Consider the following 17670-nt stretch of genomic DNA (forward strand, 5'->3'; position numbering starts at 1 on the left):
AATATGAAACATCTTTTATTCATATTCCCAAGTTAGATCTACATGTCACTGAAAAACAGCTAAAAACCAAATGATGATTCTGAGTCAAAAATCGAATATGGGATTCAAGGTGCGGCGAGAGAACCAACCATTCGACCGAGTTGTATTTAAGCGTTTACCACGGAAGGGTTGCGCTTGAACAGGCATTTCATTTTTTGGCTCATAGCACTTTATTATTATCTTTCAGTTGCCATCTTAGAGCCGTCATGGACATTAGAACACCAAATATTCATTTATGATTGTCTTGTAACGAGTGGTAAGCCTGTTACTGCTGTTAAGCGTGAATTTCATCACAGATTCGTTATTAATCGAAATAATTCTGTTCCCGCGCATGACACAACCTTACGTAGGGTTAACAATTTACGAACGGGAGATTCAATAATGACAAAAAATGTTCTCGACACTCAACGTACTCTGCATATTCCAGAAAACATTGAAACAGTGAAACAAGAGTTATAGAGATGCCCACTTTGCTCCGCTCGAAAACATATCAAATGTAATTTTCCATTCAAGATTATATAAAATGTTATGTTTTCGGCTATGTCGTTATGATAAAAAGAAATTGTATATATAGTAGACTAATGATTTTATAATTGTTTTAAAAGCACTCGATTCTCATGCCACACCCTGTATAAAGAATATACAAGTACCGAGGAGGTGAACCGAACCTCCTGGCTGCTGTTACGTATGTGTAATACGAATTCCAGTGAAAAATTTACTATTAGGTATTAAGTATACAGAGATATTGGGGAGATATTCCGCGATCGTTTCCGACTCCTGATACAAAAAAATTTTAAAACTTGCAAAAGTTTTTTTAATTAATGGTAAAGGTCATATGCATTGATGGTGTAGTTTTACTAGTTCTAGACAATGAGGCGAATGCTATATTTTACAAACTAGTACGTGAATAGAGAAAATAAAACATCTTTTTCGTATTAAACATTTATTCATATTTACAAATGTGAAAATACAATGTAGTATTTATTATTACATAATATATAATATACTACAAAGTACATCAGCTAATTTTTTTTCTCGTATATTCCTTTGCTGCATTCGAACGCCAATTTACGTTACTGATTCTTTGAAGTGATTTTCCACAAAACCAATTCCTTGCATCTGTCGTATTTGAAATACTGAGGGAAGTCCAACGGCACTTCTTCCATTATCACATTGCTTAAACTTTTGATGCTTTCGAGGAAGTAGTCGTAACAGGGGGCGCACGTATCACAGTCGCTTATAGTAAAAACATAACGTTTTTCCAGAGCTATTAAGATCGATCGTTGCGGAGGAATGTCGAGTAGTCTTTTAACTGTTTTCACGAAGGCCTCTGTGAGATGATCGTCGTATATCACTGAGAGAGTATAATAAAGGTATTAAATACAGTAAATATCTTGGTTATAACTCACCATCTGCGGCAAATATAAGCTTTATTTTCGGTAAAAGAGCAGATATTTTCTCCGGCAATTGCTCGGCTGTGAAATCGAGCTCCAGGATCTCGACTGGATACTTTGATAAGTGTGCGTTTCTCATCACATTGGCGCGAATCGTCTTGAAAATATCAGCTCTGTCCACGTCTGGAAGTGAAGACGTTCTGGTTAAAACTCGATTTTTAATTTAAAAAGCGTTCTTCCTTTACCTGTGCAAATGACAGGAGTAAACATTGAAGCAACGATGGAAGAGAGACCCACACCACTGCCCAGTTCCAAAATAAAATCGTTTTGCGATAAAGAGTGGCCGTGGTGCAGAAACCAATCGGCCAACAACAGCGCCCCTCGCCATATTTGAAGACCCACCAAGCGCAGATTAGTGCTGCCAATGTGCTCTAAAATGTATGAATTGTGACGATTTAGGTATAGGAATAAAGTTGCTGTTGAAAATATTTTACGTGGACGGAACAGAGCCCATTCCTTATATTTTTGCAAATTTTCAGAAAGCTTACGTACCACAATTTACAGAAAACGTCTCACTCACCATCAACCCTCTATACCACAACTAAGTTCATCAAAGGAAATCAATACATAAATTAGTAAAACACAAGGTTTACTTACCTATATCTAAAAACTCGTCGTATTCCGATTTTTTTCGATTCCTCCGAGGTATAAGCATATCACCTTCTTTATCAGTTATACTGTAGGCCGGCAAATTGAAGGGCAATTGACTAACGATACCTAAAGGGCCCAAGAACATAGTCATAGCCATACTCAAGTTGACCGGTAATATTAATTGAAGTACTGGTTGAAAACAGCACTAAAAGCTCAAACTCACAAACCCTGCGACATATACCTAATTAAAAAAAGAGTCACCTTTTGGATTTACCGAAGGCTTTGATTTCGAAGTGTAATCATATTCCTCGTACAACTCTGATGAAATTTCATAGATTTCGTCTTCCATCACCTGCAACAAATTGGAAAAAACGTTGTAAGCGAAAACGGCTATGAAAGGAGCGATGAACAGAACAGTTACAGTCACGGTACCAACCGAGTTATATAAATCTAATTTTGCTCAAACGCTTGATGAGAGACATGTGTTAATTCCTATTGCCAATGAACTATTTTTGAAGCGCGGCCAGTTTTGTTTTCAGTACGACAAGTAAACGATTATTACAAGTTTGATTTCGAAATTTTAACATAATAATTCTACCTGACCCCTCCATATATTTATATGTGTGCGGTACTGACTTGGCCTCAATCAAAAGGCCCGTAACAACCTAAGTGGAATGTGAGAAATGAAAAAGGCCCTTTGACAAACTATTAGATTGGGCCATAAAAAGGCCCCGTTTCGTTTTCATTTTCTGCCCGATGGAGGGTGAAAACATGTAACAGGTTTAAAACGAGATGGAACCTTCGAGTTGCGGCCTAGTTTAAGGCCCTCGGAAAGCAGCATTAAGACCTTCTAATGTTCCAGCTGCTACAGAGACAATTTACAGCTGCGACAGCTGCTGAGCATAAGATAAGCATGCACGACAGACGGCTGTTGGACGCGTGCCGGCCCCCTTTCAGTAGCGGTACTAGTTAGTACCTTTCTTGTGAAGCTTCAATAAGTTTTGTCCAGACAATACCAAGTTGAGTACAACCCGATATGCACTCGCTTAAGAGTAAAAATTTCACCCAGACAGGCCCAAAACACGACAAAAAGGAGATTCCAATTACGTATTGATGTGAAACTAATACGACATGGAACTGTCCAAAAGGGCGCACGAGCGGCAGATGTTCCGCAGCTTTTCGGGCAGTCATTCTCGCAAATTGGGGAACCACACTACTTCAGGTAAAAATGCTCAGGCTATACCGCACATCGATAGGTTTTTTTATACACAGGGCTGCTATTAAAACAATGGAAAATGGGGTCGTTGGGCAACAATCTGCGGATTTGAGAACACTAGCTCTGAACACTCGATCAAACGTTGCTTTCAACACACAACATTACCCTCAAAAGGGCATTCTCATAAGCGCCCTTCGAGGCCGTTCTCCATCCAACCATGCAATTAACGACGGCCCTATTGTGCAGGTGGTTTCATTCGAATTTTACTATGACAAAAGGGGTTTTCAAACGGAAATAGAAGTCCAAGTTCCTCCCGCATGTATCGTTCGTTGATGGCTCGCTTGGCTGCAGGGCCACCGATGTGTGGAGGAATTAATGGTACGTTTGCGGTCGAACCAGGGGTGACTGCCGGTGGTACCGCCCGGTTTGTGCAGACAAAAATATCAGAGTCCACCCCTTCTCCAACGATGTAAAGGCGCACAAAGGAACCCGTGAATATTAACGGAGGCAACGGTTTCTTAATTGCGAACTCCCCTCGTTCGTCTCGCAAACATCTGCCTGCGACAGGTGAGAAACTGCCATGTATTATCTTAGGAGTACCATCAATGGTACCTTTGGTACGTTGCCGAAAGTATATTTTTAATAAGTCGCAATTTCCCCACAACGAAAACTACAATTTATCTTTTTTAATAGGTATCTTGAATTTTTTTTGCGGCGTTATGGCTTCAGATTTTTTTTTAAATGTGCCCTAGAAGACTGATGTAGATGTTTGTTGCTCTGAAAAAAGTTAACTTAAATTGGATTTTTTGACGATCGATCTATATCCACAAAATTAGGAAAGTTATAATTTTTATGAAATAAACTGACGCGGGTCAAAATTCACTTTCCCACTGATTTCTTTGGGAGAATGTCAACTTTAATGTAACTGTCACCTGTCACATGGTTCCGCAAAAACAACAACTTTCTTAATTTTTTTTTGGAGTTAACCCCATAGTCATGGTCCTCGTCTTTTCCAAAGACATTTACATAACTGTCAGCTATCACTTTATTCCAAAAAAATCATAACTTCGTTACTTTTGAATGTAGACTCATCGACGGTACTATTTTTCAGAAAAGCTTATGTAATAGTCATTTCTGATGTGGCTATCGCTCATTGCCTATATCCGAAGAAATCATACTTCTTCACTTTAAAAGATAAACCTATCAACTCTCATTTTTAACATTTTTTTGCGAGAAAAGAGACGGCTAAAGTCAATTTGGGTCTAACCGCCACCAACATCCAAGAAACTCAACCTTCTTGTTCTTTTTTTCCCATTAAGTACTTTTAATTTTTATTTATGCCACTTGTAATACAATTTACATAACAAGCTAAAAACTAAATCGTCTTAACGTAAAAAACACATCCCTAAAGCCGATTAAACCAAAATAACACACCACCATCGACAATAAACGAGGAAAGCTGCACCAGCAACACCTGCCCTCATCTCTGTCTCCTTCTCACGCACCGTTTCCCCGATACTCGCATCTCTCCTCTACCCACAATAAAACCATATGGGCCGCTGATACTGAAATCAGTCTTCAGACGGCCGCGACATGGGCAAAATGGGACGCGATGTCTGCGGGGCGACGTGGGTGGCTTTCGTGTTCATCGCGAGTGTTTCGCTATATCAAACAGTCACTGCTATGACTGTAACTGAGGATGAACTTATCAAGGGTACCAATTACGACCTGAGGGTGTTGAGCAAACAAGTCAAAGCTTTGGTAGAGAGGAGGACTGAGGATTTGAAGAGCATCGAAGAAAGCGTGAGAAGGACCGTGTTCAACGGTCCTGAAGTGGAGGAATTGAGGGACCAAGTGAGGAGTTTGAAGTAAGTTTGGGTGTTAAGAAACGTCAGCTTTAGGAGGGAATAAAAATTTTAAAAATGCTATTTTTGGAACTTATCACTCTCGAATTTGTTATTGATAAAGATATAGAAAAAATGAATTCCGCATAAAAACGTCGGCGCCCATGAAAGCACTCTATTAAATTTTGTTTTAAAAAATCACTGCAAATGAACTAAAGGCTCTTCTTTTCTGTAGCAGTCCTCATAGGTCATAAACTACATACTTATTTACAGTTAAAACGCACATTTTCAGAGAAAAATTTTTAAAATCCCTGCAAAAATTAAGGACAAAAATCAAGCAGGCGCTTTTATGAAAAGTGTTTCACATGATCCAAAAGCCAAGTTCTTATTGGGCCGCAAACGCTTCTCATAATTCAAATGTTTTCTCGCCCCACTCGATGCTACAACCAGGGCTTTGCCACCCAGTGAGACAATTCTTGTTGATTTGACATCTCTGTCATCACGTGTCAGAAGCAAGACCAAAACTCACATGAAACTTATTTATGTTCATCATAAAAAATCTTTAAAACGTATTAAAAATGATCCAAAAACAGCATTTTGCCATGGCAATCATGTCCAAATAGTCAACGTTTCATTCTAATTTTTAAGTCGAGTTTTTACTTGATTTGTTAGCAAAGCAGCGTGAATTCTTAAGCTATTTAGTCCAGAAGTCCCAAATAATCCACCAATTTACACATTTTTTTAATTCGGACTTTCAGATCATACCATTGATGCTTACACCCCATGGGTGATTTCCAATAATTTTCTAGTGCTCGCTTAGACAAGAACATGAGAAATTCAAACCCAATTTAGAAAGAATAGCTATTTGTCACCAAATAGTTCCATAACAGACCCCGACAAACGAATGAATTATTATTGTTGTTAATTACACATTTAAAAACTACAACATAACGCACTTAGGCGTGCTGTGCCCCACCCTTGCCACCACAGGCTGGTTTCATTAAGGCCCAAATTGAATATTACCGATTAGGTCAACTAGGCGACAAATTGCATATTCCGGTTCCTCCCTTAGGAAACACGATACGCGACGTTTTGAGGCCACCCAAGCGTAAAACCATCCCTTCATTATCATCCTTTTTATTGCAGAAACGAAATCGAGCTGCTTCGCTCGGGCAGTGGCAGCGCTGCCTCTCCTCCTCCTGAGACGAAAAATGACAAACTGACAGTAAAATGGCTGACGCACAGTATGGAAGAAATCAAGACGGAAATTTCTGAGCTGCAGAGCACGGTCAACTCTTCGGCACTGCTCAGAGACCACGAGGTGCATGAGGCGCAAATGAGGATTTTACAGAGCGACATTTCCAGCCTCAATGGGGAGTTGGAACAATTCAGACGACTTAACGCCAAGAAGGATGCGGAATTAAATATGCTCAAGGAGGAGTTTAATAATATGAAGAACGATTGGAGGAGCATGGCCGAGACTAATGGCAGGTTGAGAAATCAGGTGAGTTGAGTTTACAATCAGAGAAACAAATTAAACTTGAATAATTCGAGATTTGTGACGGCTTGAAATGTGGGTCACTGTGTCCACAGACTTCGTGACGACACCGTTGGGCAGGCAACGTGCGGAATGACAAATTCGAAGCCACAGAAAAAGTTGATCTCAATTGAAAACGAGATTCACCACTTACTGAATTTGCAATATTGATATTTTCAAGGTTAATGCAGTCTCCAGCTTCACCAGGCTTAGGTCTGATATTTCTCACACCAATCTCTTCGGTTAAATAATTAATACGCCTGATACCGAGGATTTTTCTATGCGGGCCGATTTTCATCTTCTTTTTGGCTTCTAAAAAAGGGCAACATCTGAATAATTCGAATGCCCGTCTGCACGTTGAAACGGCCGGAACCCGATGCGGGTACCTTTCTCGCCCCGGATTGGTCGAATAAGCCAGGTGAAAAACGCGCTTATGTCGGTCGTCGGACGCGCGACACCTGCCGGCCGTTGTCGCCGCCATCAAAGAGGAATTCGGGTCCGGATGCCTCTTTTTTTCTCTCCTCGTACCGGTGAAATTGGAGTGGTACCACACGGCAAACAAAGGATCTGCACTCGAAGGCATGCAACTTATAAGTAAACACGTGTGCCGGCATACATTCCCCGAGGGGGTTGAAATGCGAAACAACATAATGGTAATGGAGCAAACAATGCAGTTGTTGCCACTGAATCTCAAATTTTATGAGGCACACTAATTTAAAAAAAGTCGCTGAAAGTGCCAACCGTAAAAAATTGCTAAGTAAGAGATTAGGAAGGAAAAATTAACATTTTTTGTTTCGAATAATTAACCAAGTTGAAGAACTATTGTAATAAAGACGCAAGAAATGAAGAACGAAAAAACACATGCCTTTGAGCCCTCACAATTCTCGACTGCTTATTGTGTTAGATTCTTCGCAAATTTCCGTAATCCTTTGATGAGAGCAACCAGCAATTTTTTTTAAACTAGCAGCGACCTGTCTGCTTGCCAAAAAAGTTCTTAAAAATTCGGTAATTTTTTCAACCAACTAATATAAACCGATAGAGACACAAATGAAATGTCTTAACAATTTGGTGGAACATAATGTTTCTCGTTAATTTAGTAGACCAGTTCCAAATATTATTAGATTATCCAGACCTCAACTAACACTTTTCCTCTATTTTTTAAAGCTGAGATCCGTGCAGCTTGAATGGGCCCACAACTACAAAGCTTTGCTAGAAAAACAGTTGCCGCCCTTGTCCACTAACAACTCCACTCACAACCACCAAAAGGCGCTGCGCCACCACGTCCTCTACCTTGAGAAGTTCACCAAATCCCTCCACAAAGAGAATTCCTTCCTAAAGTACAAACTCTCCAAGATAGAGCTACAACTACAGCAATTTAATCCCAGCAGTAGCGTTCCCGACTACATCACCACCAACCAAATCCCTGAGGGTTCCAGGCAAATGACTAACATCACTGCACAGCAACTCGTCAACACTGAAACAATCGCCAATCTCAGCAAACAAATGAGCGACTTTGACAAATTGCACATGTCAATGTTGGAACTTCTTGAAAACGTTGAGACCTTGGAGAATAAAGTTGATAGCACATTGCCGGAATTCCGTAAAGAGATCTCCAAAATGGAGAATATGGGGGGGAAAATGGGCGTTGATTTGGCTCAGCTGAAGGAAGAGCAGAGAAACGTGAAGGAATCAATGCAAGCAATTGGATTTTCAGTATCTAAGTTGCAAGACGCACGTGATAAGTTGGAAGGGCATATTAGTGCTTTGGAGAAGAGCGCTGTGGTTCAGAATTCAAGGCTGCATGACCATATTTTAAAGGTGAGTCCATAAAACATTAACAATAATAGAAATATTCTGAACACGCCTTCTTAAAGTTACGAGACAAATTTCATCGAGGCAAAATCTTACAAGGTTTGATTTTTCAGGAGGAATTCTCGACTAAAGATCTAAATGCCACGAAATCGACCATTCACTTGGTAGAAGAACTACAAAGTTTTGAGAGCGAGTACAAAAGCATTGTCAATAAACTCCCTCGTGATTGTGGGTCAGTAGAAGGTCTGGCGGGTATTTACCTCATCTCCCCTGGTGACGGGGAGCCGATTTTAGCTTATTGTAACGAAGGCTGGACTACAGTGCAGCGACGCCACGACGGCAGCCTCAACTTCAACCGCAACTGGAACGAGTACAGCAACGGGTTCGGTAGCGCCACCGGTGAACACTGGATGGGTAACCGGAACCTGCACCACCTGACCAGAGACAACTGCTCAATGCTACGCATCAACATGAAAGACATCTACGGCAAATATTGGGAGGCTTCCTACGAGCACTTCTTCATAGGCGACTACACGCAAGGGTTTCGGCTACACGTGGCCGGGTACCGAGGCAATGCCAGCGACGCTATGGACTACCAGAACCGCATGGAATTCTCCACCGTGGACAACGACAGGGATATATCTAACACACACTGTGCCAGCAACTACGAGGGCGGTTGGTGGTTCTCACATTGCCAACACGCCAATTTGAACGGGCGTTATAATTTAGGATTGACGTGGTTCGACAGTGCCAGAAATGAGTGGATCGCAGTTGCGCAGAGCGAAATGCACGTGAAAAGAAGAGAAGTCTGTTAAAATGCAACCCACCTTGACGTCTTGGCGAATACGCCTTGATATTAACAACGTGGTAGATGCGCAGATCCGATGCCAGTAAAAGCCAAAGATAAGCTAGTTCAATGTGTCGTTTCTAATAGGTGGTTTTAGGTGATTACCAATGTTGTAGATGTACAGTAACTTATTCGTGTAGGAATTAAGAACCGATTAGAACTGCCATAATGTAACCAGTAGTTTTTAGGGAAACTGTATATAGTAATGTAGAGTATTAAGGCACGTTCTGTACAGCAATGACACTTTGTTTTTTACTTTTTTATAGGAATAAATAATAAAAACTATTTCGGTTTTTCATTACAGATAATAATGTCCTTTTGCTGACAACTTGGTAAAAATAAGTAACGTCTTTCAAAAAGGAAATGATGTTAAATTATTATCTTAAACAATTTATTCAAATTTGATTAGAAAAAAATTGTTTCTTGACAATCTGATCAAATCAAATTTTTACAAAAAAATTAATGAACAATAAACAAATACAACAAAACAATATAAAAAGTAGTCACACAATTATCTTAATGAAGATTATTAAAATACCTATAATCAGAATCAATAAACGATGATGAGATTATCAAATAAAACGCAGTTAATTTTTATTCAAATTGTCCGTTTCTATAGAATTTGCAAAACTGGATACTATAATAACCTTGAATGAACCACAAAATATAACAGCAAAATTCTTTTCATACTAATATTAACTTTATTTAGTCGGAAACGGTAAAGGTTTGCTCTCAAGGTTCACCTAAAACCTAAAGTCAATACATTAACTGGCACTAAGAACTGGATAAACAATAATACTATGTGTAAAAATACACAACACCTGCATTGTAGTCTAGTAGTTGACAAAGACTTAAATACAATAAATATATCTTTTCTTATAGTTACTTTTCAAATAGATGCTTTGTAGCTCAACATAAATGAGAAAATTTCACCCTGTCAGCTCCAGCAAGGTAACAAATTACACCACTACAGTAGTTTTTTCATTATTTAAAGAAGCATAATTGCCCCCTGAGGGTTCCTTCCGCTTGAATGTCACATAGGTATACACTAAACTACCCAAAACACTGATATTGAGTCCTACGAAGTTCAGCCAAGAGAAAATATAATCCCCTCCAATCATCATACCCAAGTAGGTCACACAAATGTTTTTGAGACACCCAATAATGGTGGTTGTTAAAGCTGAGTTGTATAAAGTACACAAAATCACACTATACATTAAGACAAAACCCATAATACATGATAATAGGAACTGTACTGGAAACAGGGGATCCTGCCATCCATTGTAATTATAAGCACTGTGCAAATCTCCAGTGTAAAAGGCAAGCAGCCCTGCAGGGAATATCATAAACAGTGAGTTATAGAACATCAACCCATACTTTCCCAGCTCTTTAGAGTCCAATTTCTTCTTGGTATACACTCCATTTATAGCAGTAAAGAAATCATTTAAAAGTACAAAAATATAGCCTTGCAGATTGAAGGCTAGATCATTGCTTGCTGCCAGAACTGCACCTCCCACCATCATGTATACACTGAATTGTACACTAAAGCTTGGCCTCACACCCAATATATATAACTCCAAAATCATGGTCATCAATATAGAGAATCTCCTCAAGGCTGTAAACATTGGCAGAGAAAGTTCCTTGGTGCCCCCCAAGCCAAAAATCATGTTTCCAATATAAATAAGTGGCAATGGAAATATCTTGCGACAAGTACTAACATCCAAACTGGGGAAGCTTACAATCCTTAACTTCTTTGCCCCATAAAGCACTATAATTGTCGCAGCCATTTGCCCAATGCCCAGCACTTGAAACGATGGAAATCCATAGGTGGTGAGTACAGTCTTATTCACTACTGTTATCATAAATGAGGCCACTGCATAAAAAAGAGCTGACAGAATTTTCTTCAGGAAGAGCTTAGGGTCAACATTTTCTTCTGGGGCTTCAACACTCATCACTATAAATAATTACTGCAGCAAGAGCACTTGAAACTGGCCTAAGCTGAAGCAAACCTTGGACATTATCTTGGATTATTGTCTCAAATGACACGTCGATAGGAGATTTACGAGCGAATAAAAGTCTGGTATGTCTACAAAAAGATTACTTATAAACAATTTACTCGTTACTAGAAGTAGTTATCTATAACCGGGAGGTTACGTCAAATTAATAATAAATTAATTGTTTTTATTTTATTTAACCTTGCAGTGACTTGAAAGGTGGAGTAAGATATAGTGGCGCTATCTTTTATTGAAAAGCCTAAGGTGTGGAAAGGGAGAAATAAGAAGAAAACTTTTGAATTTTTGGTGGTATTTATAAGCAAATTTTATAACGGTTCAGAACAGGACATTTAGTTGTAGTTAAAAAATATCAATGCTACCTGGTATTTTTCAATGAAATTATTTAAGTATTTTCGTGGAAACTCCATCCACAAAAATCCTAACCTTAGTTAAAGAATATAATCAAATTTACTTACCTCCAGGTCCATATTAGTAGGCACCAATGTAAAACGAGTCCGAGGCCTCAGCAAAGTTTTCTCGTGAAAAAACCGCCTGCAGAGACTTTTTCTTAAAAAAAAACAATGTTTTTATAAAAAATAACACAAAGAATAATAAACAGATTTTTACAAATGTCAAAATTGTCCTACTCGAACAAGACATACGTCGCCAATTCAGAAAGATGACGATATAACAAAATGGCGATGATATTAGGCGTATGGAAAAGGAAATGATAGCGTGTTTTTGGAACAAATTTTAATAGAATTTTGTTAGTAATTTATCATTAATATGGTTGGAGAAGGCTAAATGCACGGTTTCAAAAAATCTCTAAGTCAAATTTTTATGGTCCAAAGACAACCACAAAGACATTATGAAAAATCATCAAATACAGGAAACTAGAACAATCTCATTGAAGAGAGATCAACGCGTTGTTTTTTAGTTATTTCCGTTAGATGGGGCTCTGTGGAAATATTAAGACATTGTTCTTTCGTTCTGTTATATATAGAATGTTGTCCATGCGCCCATTTCAAAACAAACAATCAACATTTCTTTACTATGTGCGTTACGTCACTATAGATCCTGACCCCAATATCACTTGTTAAAAATAGAAAAGCATTCATATATTTATAAAATTGTCAAAATCGACAAATTTTCTAGATTTGAGAAAAATTCTAAGAAAAGACTAAATCTTTAATAAACAAAAAAAAAATAAATTGACAAACTTTTCAAAAATTCTCAAAATTCAAACTGAGGGAATTTTCAAGAACTAAGTATTGATTAAAAATTTACAACATTTTGATAATTTTACGAAATTTCTAAACACACTTTAGGATGTTATTCTGCTTGAATTTCTCAGCTTTTCCAAGAATAACAAATAATAGGACTGCTTATGGAAATAAAAGCCAAGCGACTCCTATCAGATATTGCCTTAAAGGCGTGCGAAATCTTAATAATGGATCTCAGTACTACAACACATATGTAGTGGTAATATATGTGTTTTTTCTCGAGAGGATTAAGCGAATCTCTTGCTTGAAGTCATGAAGAAACAGGATCACACTCTGGATTTTTTTTTAGTTTACACTATTAGGAATGTCTTAAGAAGAATTAGTAAAGTTTAATTTTTTCTATAAATTTGCGGGTGTTTATGATAAAAAAAAGTTATATGCAAACACGAATTAAAATTTGACTCTAAACCTGTATAAAACCTTTTTTTTAATGTATTAACACGAATACGAATCAGATATTACGTAACATTAGGACCATTATTGTAGCTGTTTTAAAATGACTCATCAACCAACACTTAGATGTCGCTAGTCAAAGTTCGACACCTTGAGGGATTTTTTTTAACTTTAAACTAGCTACCGAAGCATGTTCATGACACTATGAGAATCCCTTCAAAATAATTTTATAGCAAATTTCTTGAATTATTATTACGTTATCAGGATCGCGAAAAAGATTTGTTGCAAAGTTTTGTATTTTGACTGCATTTTCGAGAGTCGCTATTAAATAACTAAAGACCGGCGACGCCTCTGGCGGACGTCAAACGTGATTTCGCGATGCAGTTTAGGTGTTAAGTAAATGCTTAATGTCCGGGATAAAAGTTAGCAGCGAGAGAAATTAAGCGTTTGACATAACAAATCACGGGCGAGTGAGTGGCGGAACAATTAAATATTTGAAAGGGCGCTACGGGCGGGTCAAGCAGGCCCGGGTTAATAATTTACCTCCTTGGCTTTTAACACTGGCGAACTGGTGCTCTTTTATTCAGGAGTTCAGTTTCTCTAAACGGGGACTTGACACCTCCAACGTCGGATTGATGGGTAAACCGCTCGGGAGTTCGCTTTTCGTTTAGCGATCGCCTGGATATATTGACAGTCATTTTTTTCACCCAGTCCTGGAGACTCATCAAACTTTAAGAAAACAAACTGGAACACTCAATTAGGACCTGCCGTCGATATGGGTTATGTAATTATTGGATACATCCGTAATTCAATTAAGAATAGGGAAGGGGGGCACGTGAGTTGGTCACGTGCCCCTTCTAGAATGGCAAATCGAGCGGGGTCATTGGACACGTGACGTTGATACGCACCTTCCCTCTCTCAAACACGCATCTACAAGTGGTCGCACTTACGTTTAGGAAAACAATCACTCTGTAGATTGGGTTTTGTGTGAGTTTTAGAAGTAACACAGAGGGCCTGAAATAGCAAATAAGCTTGGGCCCTCGAAGCGACAACCCCAAACCAAAGGATATTTATCTCAATATGAACCGGGACAGAGAACAAATTGGCTGTTACCAGAGCGTTAGACCGACACTTCTTGATGTCTATGCCTATTAGTCTTTCCGAGGATCTTATTAACAGGATTTATTTAGGTCGTTACAGTGCTTCGCACGGGGAATTTCCTGATTTGCCATAATAATTCATGCCAAGGTCGGAAAACAATTACACGCCGACTCGCGTACTCCCCCTCGCCACTCCAAGGAACAATAAAAGAATGGCTCCATTCTTTTGCCGCAAGGAGCGATAAAAAACCGTGAATATATTTTGTGTAATTGTGCCCCATAAGTCGGTTTTATTATCTTACTCCGGGCAGGCGAGTGCGACTGAGTTGCCGTGTTAGGGGCCCCCGGGGGCCCGGCATGGCACGTGAGCATGCAGCCGTTTCCTACTGATATACTCGATGGAAACGGGAGGTGGAGAGCGGCGGGCTGGAGATGCGAGTGCTTCAGAATTATATTCGGCTCCTTTCTTTTATCTCTCAAACATAAAACCACGCAAACAAACCATCTAATGATTAAAGTAATAAGTTTAGGTTAATATTACTCACGTTAATGCTTTCAATTAAGAACGAGGAGTTTCTTTTATTCGCCATGCATCCAAGATACGAATTTTTTGAGAACCAAGATTCAAGTCAAAAGGTGACTCTCGATATCGAAGGTGCCAAAACTACATTTTATTACCTTATTGAGTGAAGTTTACTGCGTCTTTTCTGTGGGAAAGCTTTTTTGATTTTCTTCCTTAACGACAATTCTCATTGGTATAGGGAAATACGCAGTTTAACCACTCAAAAAAAGTTTCTTTTATGACTAAAGGTTCCAGAAAAATAGTACTCTTAGTCCATACTTTAGGGCACAGATAATTCATATAAAAACTACGTTTCCCTATCCATCTCCTTATTTAATTACCTTGGAAGGAGACTGAAATGCTATGAACTATTCTAATTTCTTCCTAAGAGAAAATTTTCCTATTAGGCCAGCACGAAGTCATTCAGCATGGAGACTGGAGAAACCCTTTTAGACCCTTGTGATTATGGGTCTTTAAATATGATCTCCGATCTCATGACAAGAAAATATTCAGAGAACCAAGAGTACATCAAATTTTTATCAAAAAATAATATTTTTAATATGATTAAAATGGACACGTTTAAAAAAGAGGGACGATTTTAGATGGGTACCGTAGACATTTTAGCTGCTTCAATTCGATCGATTTAAAAAGCTCTCTTTCCAAATGTGATGTTTGAATCAAAGTCTCAGATCCACTTTTGAAAACAAAAGTCAGGTGCGTCGTTGCCATATTGGTCGTTTTAGAATATTTTGGGAGATTTTAAAGGAAATTATATTAAATGAGGAGAAGTTAACCTTAGTTTAGGTGAGCTGTGTTCAGAATAACGATACTAATATTTTAAAATATTAATGCCTCAATCTAAAAAATTTTACATACACAGGAAATTTAGAGGTTTACCCGCCAAAATGGTGGATGCGCTGTACATATTATGAAATTAAGCTCCATTCGGTATTGTGTGGCTGTTTATTCCGCAGTCTAATCAACTGGGTGGCTAGCTTCCTCCTCCCCGGACTGCTTTGTATTCCGCGGCTCAAACGAGGATCCTCTTTATATTCGGCGAAATCTGAAAGGCAAAAAGGTTCCGCGTTGTCACTCCGTGTTCCCCGGCTCGATTTTATTGTAGGTCCCAGCTCCCATGAAAAATAAATGAGGCCGATCGCTTTCTGATATACGGCTTCCGATATGAGTTATGGGCCTCTGGTGATTCGGGCGACGACTTGCCAAAGATCGCCCATCAAATATGCATCGGCATGTTTATGTATCGCATGCCGAACGTTGCGTTTTCGCGCCCGACGAGAATGTCAAGAGGATGTCTAGATATTCGAAACATCGCATCAGCAACGTAGTGGTAGCAATAGTGTCCCACCCAGGGCATTAGTTTTAATCAAGGGGGTTGTTGAATAATGTACGAGCTGGATATTTCTCTATCAGCCCGGATTCCTAATCCTAAAGGGAAATCCGACTAAGTGACAAGATAATGGAATGATTGTTGTAAAGCACTTCGGCGCGTCACCAATTTTAAATCACGACTCCAAGTAATTATTTCGCTCTAACAACCCGAAATGCACGGGAGCCTCTCGGGGGGATTGCATGCCGCTGTATTGTGTGTCTGATGGCTGCATTAATGTCAAAAATCTAGGGGCCCCTGAACCAGGTAAAAAGCCCGCTAAGGGCACATCCCCGTCAATTTTTAATCGGGCTAAATTAAAAAATGAACACAAACAAACCCGGGCATAATAAGTTGGTCCATGAAACCGGATTTTTAACGAGCTTTTTCATCGCGTATCGATATTATTATTGCGCCTCGAGGTACCGTACAGTGGACCCAAACTCCCCTTTATTGTGGGCCAAAATTTATTATCATAAAATGCGAAGCCAAGAAGGAGATACGTGTCATACAATATGAAGTTATAATTTGTCCTCGTTTTTCTCGATTCGCATACCTATCACAGTCACTGATACAGTCTTATTTTCTAATGACTTTTGATAATTCATCTTGTGTGACTTGTCTTTTTTATACTTTTGACTATAATTTTTAAATGTATTTGGCCTCAGTGGATACGGTGCGTTTGATTAGTAGCGATCCCCGCGGCAATGTTTCTCATTAGCTCGATTTCTGTTTGACAATGGCAGATGGCGGGTGGTTCCACTGCATATTTCACCCCCGCGCAACGCTGGCATAGTTTTACGGGCGAGGTATCCAATTAGTTTAAGTTTGGTTAGGCCTAATTCTGTTTGCTCTTACTCTCGAGTACGTGGATTCTAATTAGATTGTTGTTAGAACGAATCGATTTAACGGGATCACGGTTGTCGCCTCGGGGGTTGAAATTTACAATTACCCCTGAAACGTTCACCAACGACGCAGAAGCTAACCTAAGACATGCAGTCGAAGGACCCGAATTAACCCCCCTGAGCACAATTTTCATGCTCTGAAAATAATTTACACATGGTCCAGAATTTACTTTCGCCCCTACCGGAATCAAGATTTACTATTTTCCGTGCTCCTATATAAAAATAAAACATTTGTGTAAGTTTATAATAAATTAGAAACTTTTCCACGTAAACCCTATAAATATGATCCTGGATCAACGATCTAGGATAAGTGGATGTGCCATTATTAGTTACAATTTTGTCCGCCATATTTCAACAAATTAGATACTAATCCATGACGATAGAAATAACGTTACGGTGACATCTTACATTTTATAAATCTGCAACCGGAGCATGATGTATTTTTGGCAAAAAAATGTTATAAAGAAGCTAATATATAGTAATGTACGGTAAAAGGGGGAGAGGGGCAGCTATAGGAAGAGATAACATTATACATTCTATTTAGTCGCAAAAATTTTGTATATCTAAAAGTTCGAGCAACATTGCATGACCGTAGCCAGTAAAAAAATAAAATAAGACTACTGTATTCCACTTCTATACGCGTCCTCACCTCTGCGAACTTTTCAACTTTTTGCAAAAATATCTCGAATCCAAGAAAACTCTACGA

The 17670-nt window shown here is 38.9% G+C and overlaps 2 protein-coding genes across 5 annotated transcripts; one reads left to right on the forward strand and one right to left on the reverse strand.

Moving 5' to 3' along the window:
- Positions 1-965: 965 nt before the first annotated feature.
- frc (fringe connection) lies at positions 966-11990 on the reverse strand. 4 transcript variants are annotated; one of them, XM_066298786.1, is made up of 6 exons: positions 11811-11980; positions 2346-2436; positions 2091-2210; positions 1679-1864; positions 1449-1616; positions 966-1393 (listed from the first exon to the last, which is right to left on the reverse strand). In XM_066298786.1, the coding sequence occupies exons 1-6, from the start codon at positions 11820-11822 to the stop codon at positions 1113-1115; spliced, it is 858 nt and encodes a 285-aa protein (XP_066154883.1). In that variant the 5' UTR covers positions 11823-11980; the 3' UTR covers positions 966-1112. The 4 variants fall into 4 exon arrangements, with proteins under 4 accessions (XP_066154883.1, XP_066154884.1, XP_066154886.1 ...); XM_066298787.1 differs by lacking the exon at positions 11811-11980 and adding an exon at positions 8754-8874; XM_066298789.1 differs by lacking the exon at positions 11811-11980 and having other exon boundaries at positions 2091-2289.
- sca (scabrous) lies at positions 4883-9621 on the forward strand. The gene is made up of 4 exons (XM_066298784.1): positions 4883-5168; positions 6291-6648; positions 7846-8499; positions 8607-9621. Exons 1-4 carry the CDS (start codon positions 4894-4896, stop codon positions 9306-9308), a joined length of 1989 nt encoding a protein of 662 aa, XP_066154881.1. The 5' UTR covers positions 4883-4893; the 3' UTR covers positions 9309-9621.
- Positions 11991-17670: the final 5680 nt, after the last annotated feature.

The sequence above is a fragment of the Euwallacea fornicatus genome, chromosome 32, assembly GCF_040115645.1.
Source record: "Euwallacea fornicatus isolate EFF26 chromosome 32, ASM4011564v1, whole genome shotgun sequence".
Taxonomy (NCBI): domain Eukaryota; kingdom Metazoa; phylum Arthropoda; class Insecta; order Coleoptera; family Curculionidae; genus Euwallacea; species Euwallacea fornicatus.

What these genes read in the sequence shown, in the direction of transcription:
- sca (XM_066298784.1), top strand. Translation starts at nt 4,894, where the DNA reads ATGGGCAAAATGGGACGCGATGTCTGCGGGGCGACGTGGGTGGCTTTC. An exon ending in GACCAAGTGAGGAGTTTGAA is followed by an intron (nt 5,169 to 6,290) that starts GTAAGTTTGGGT and finishes TTTTTATTGCAG; the next exon opens with AAACGAAATCGAGCTGCTTC. An exon ending in TGCATGACCATATTTTAAAG is followed by an intron (nt 8,500 to 8,606) that starts GTGAGTCCATAA and finishes TTGATTTTTCAG; the next exon opens with GAGGAATTCTCGACTAAAGA.
- frc (XM_066298785.1), bottom strand. Translation starts at nt 11,292, where the DNA reads ATGAGTGTTGAAGCCCCAGAAGAAAATGTTGACCCTAAGCTCTTCCTG.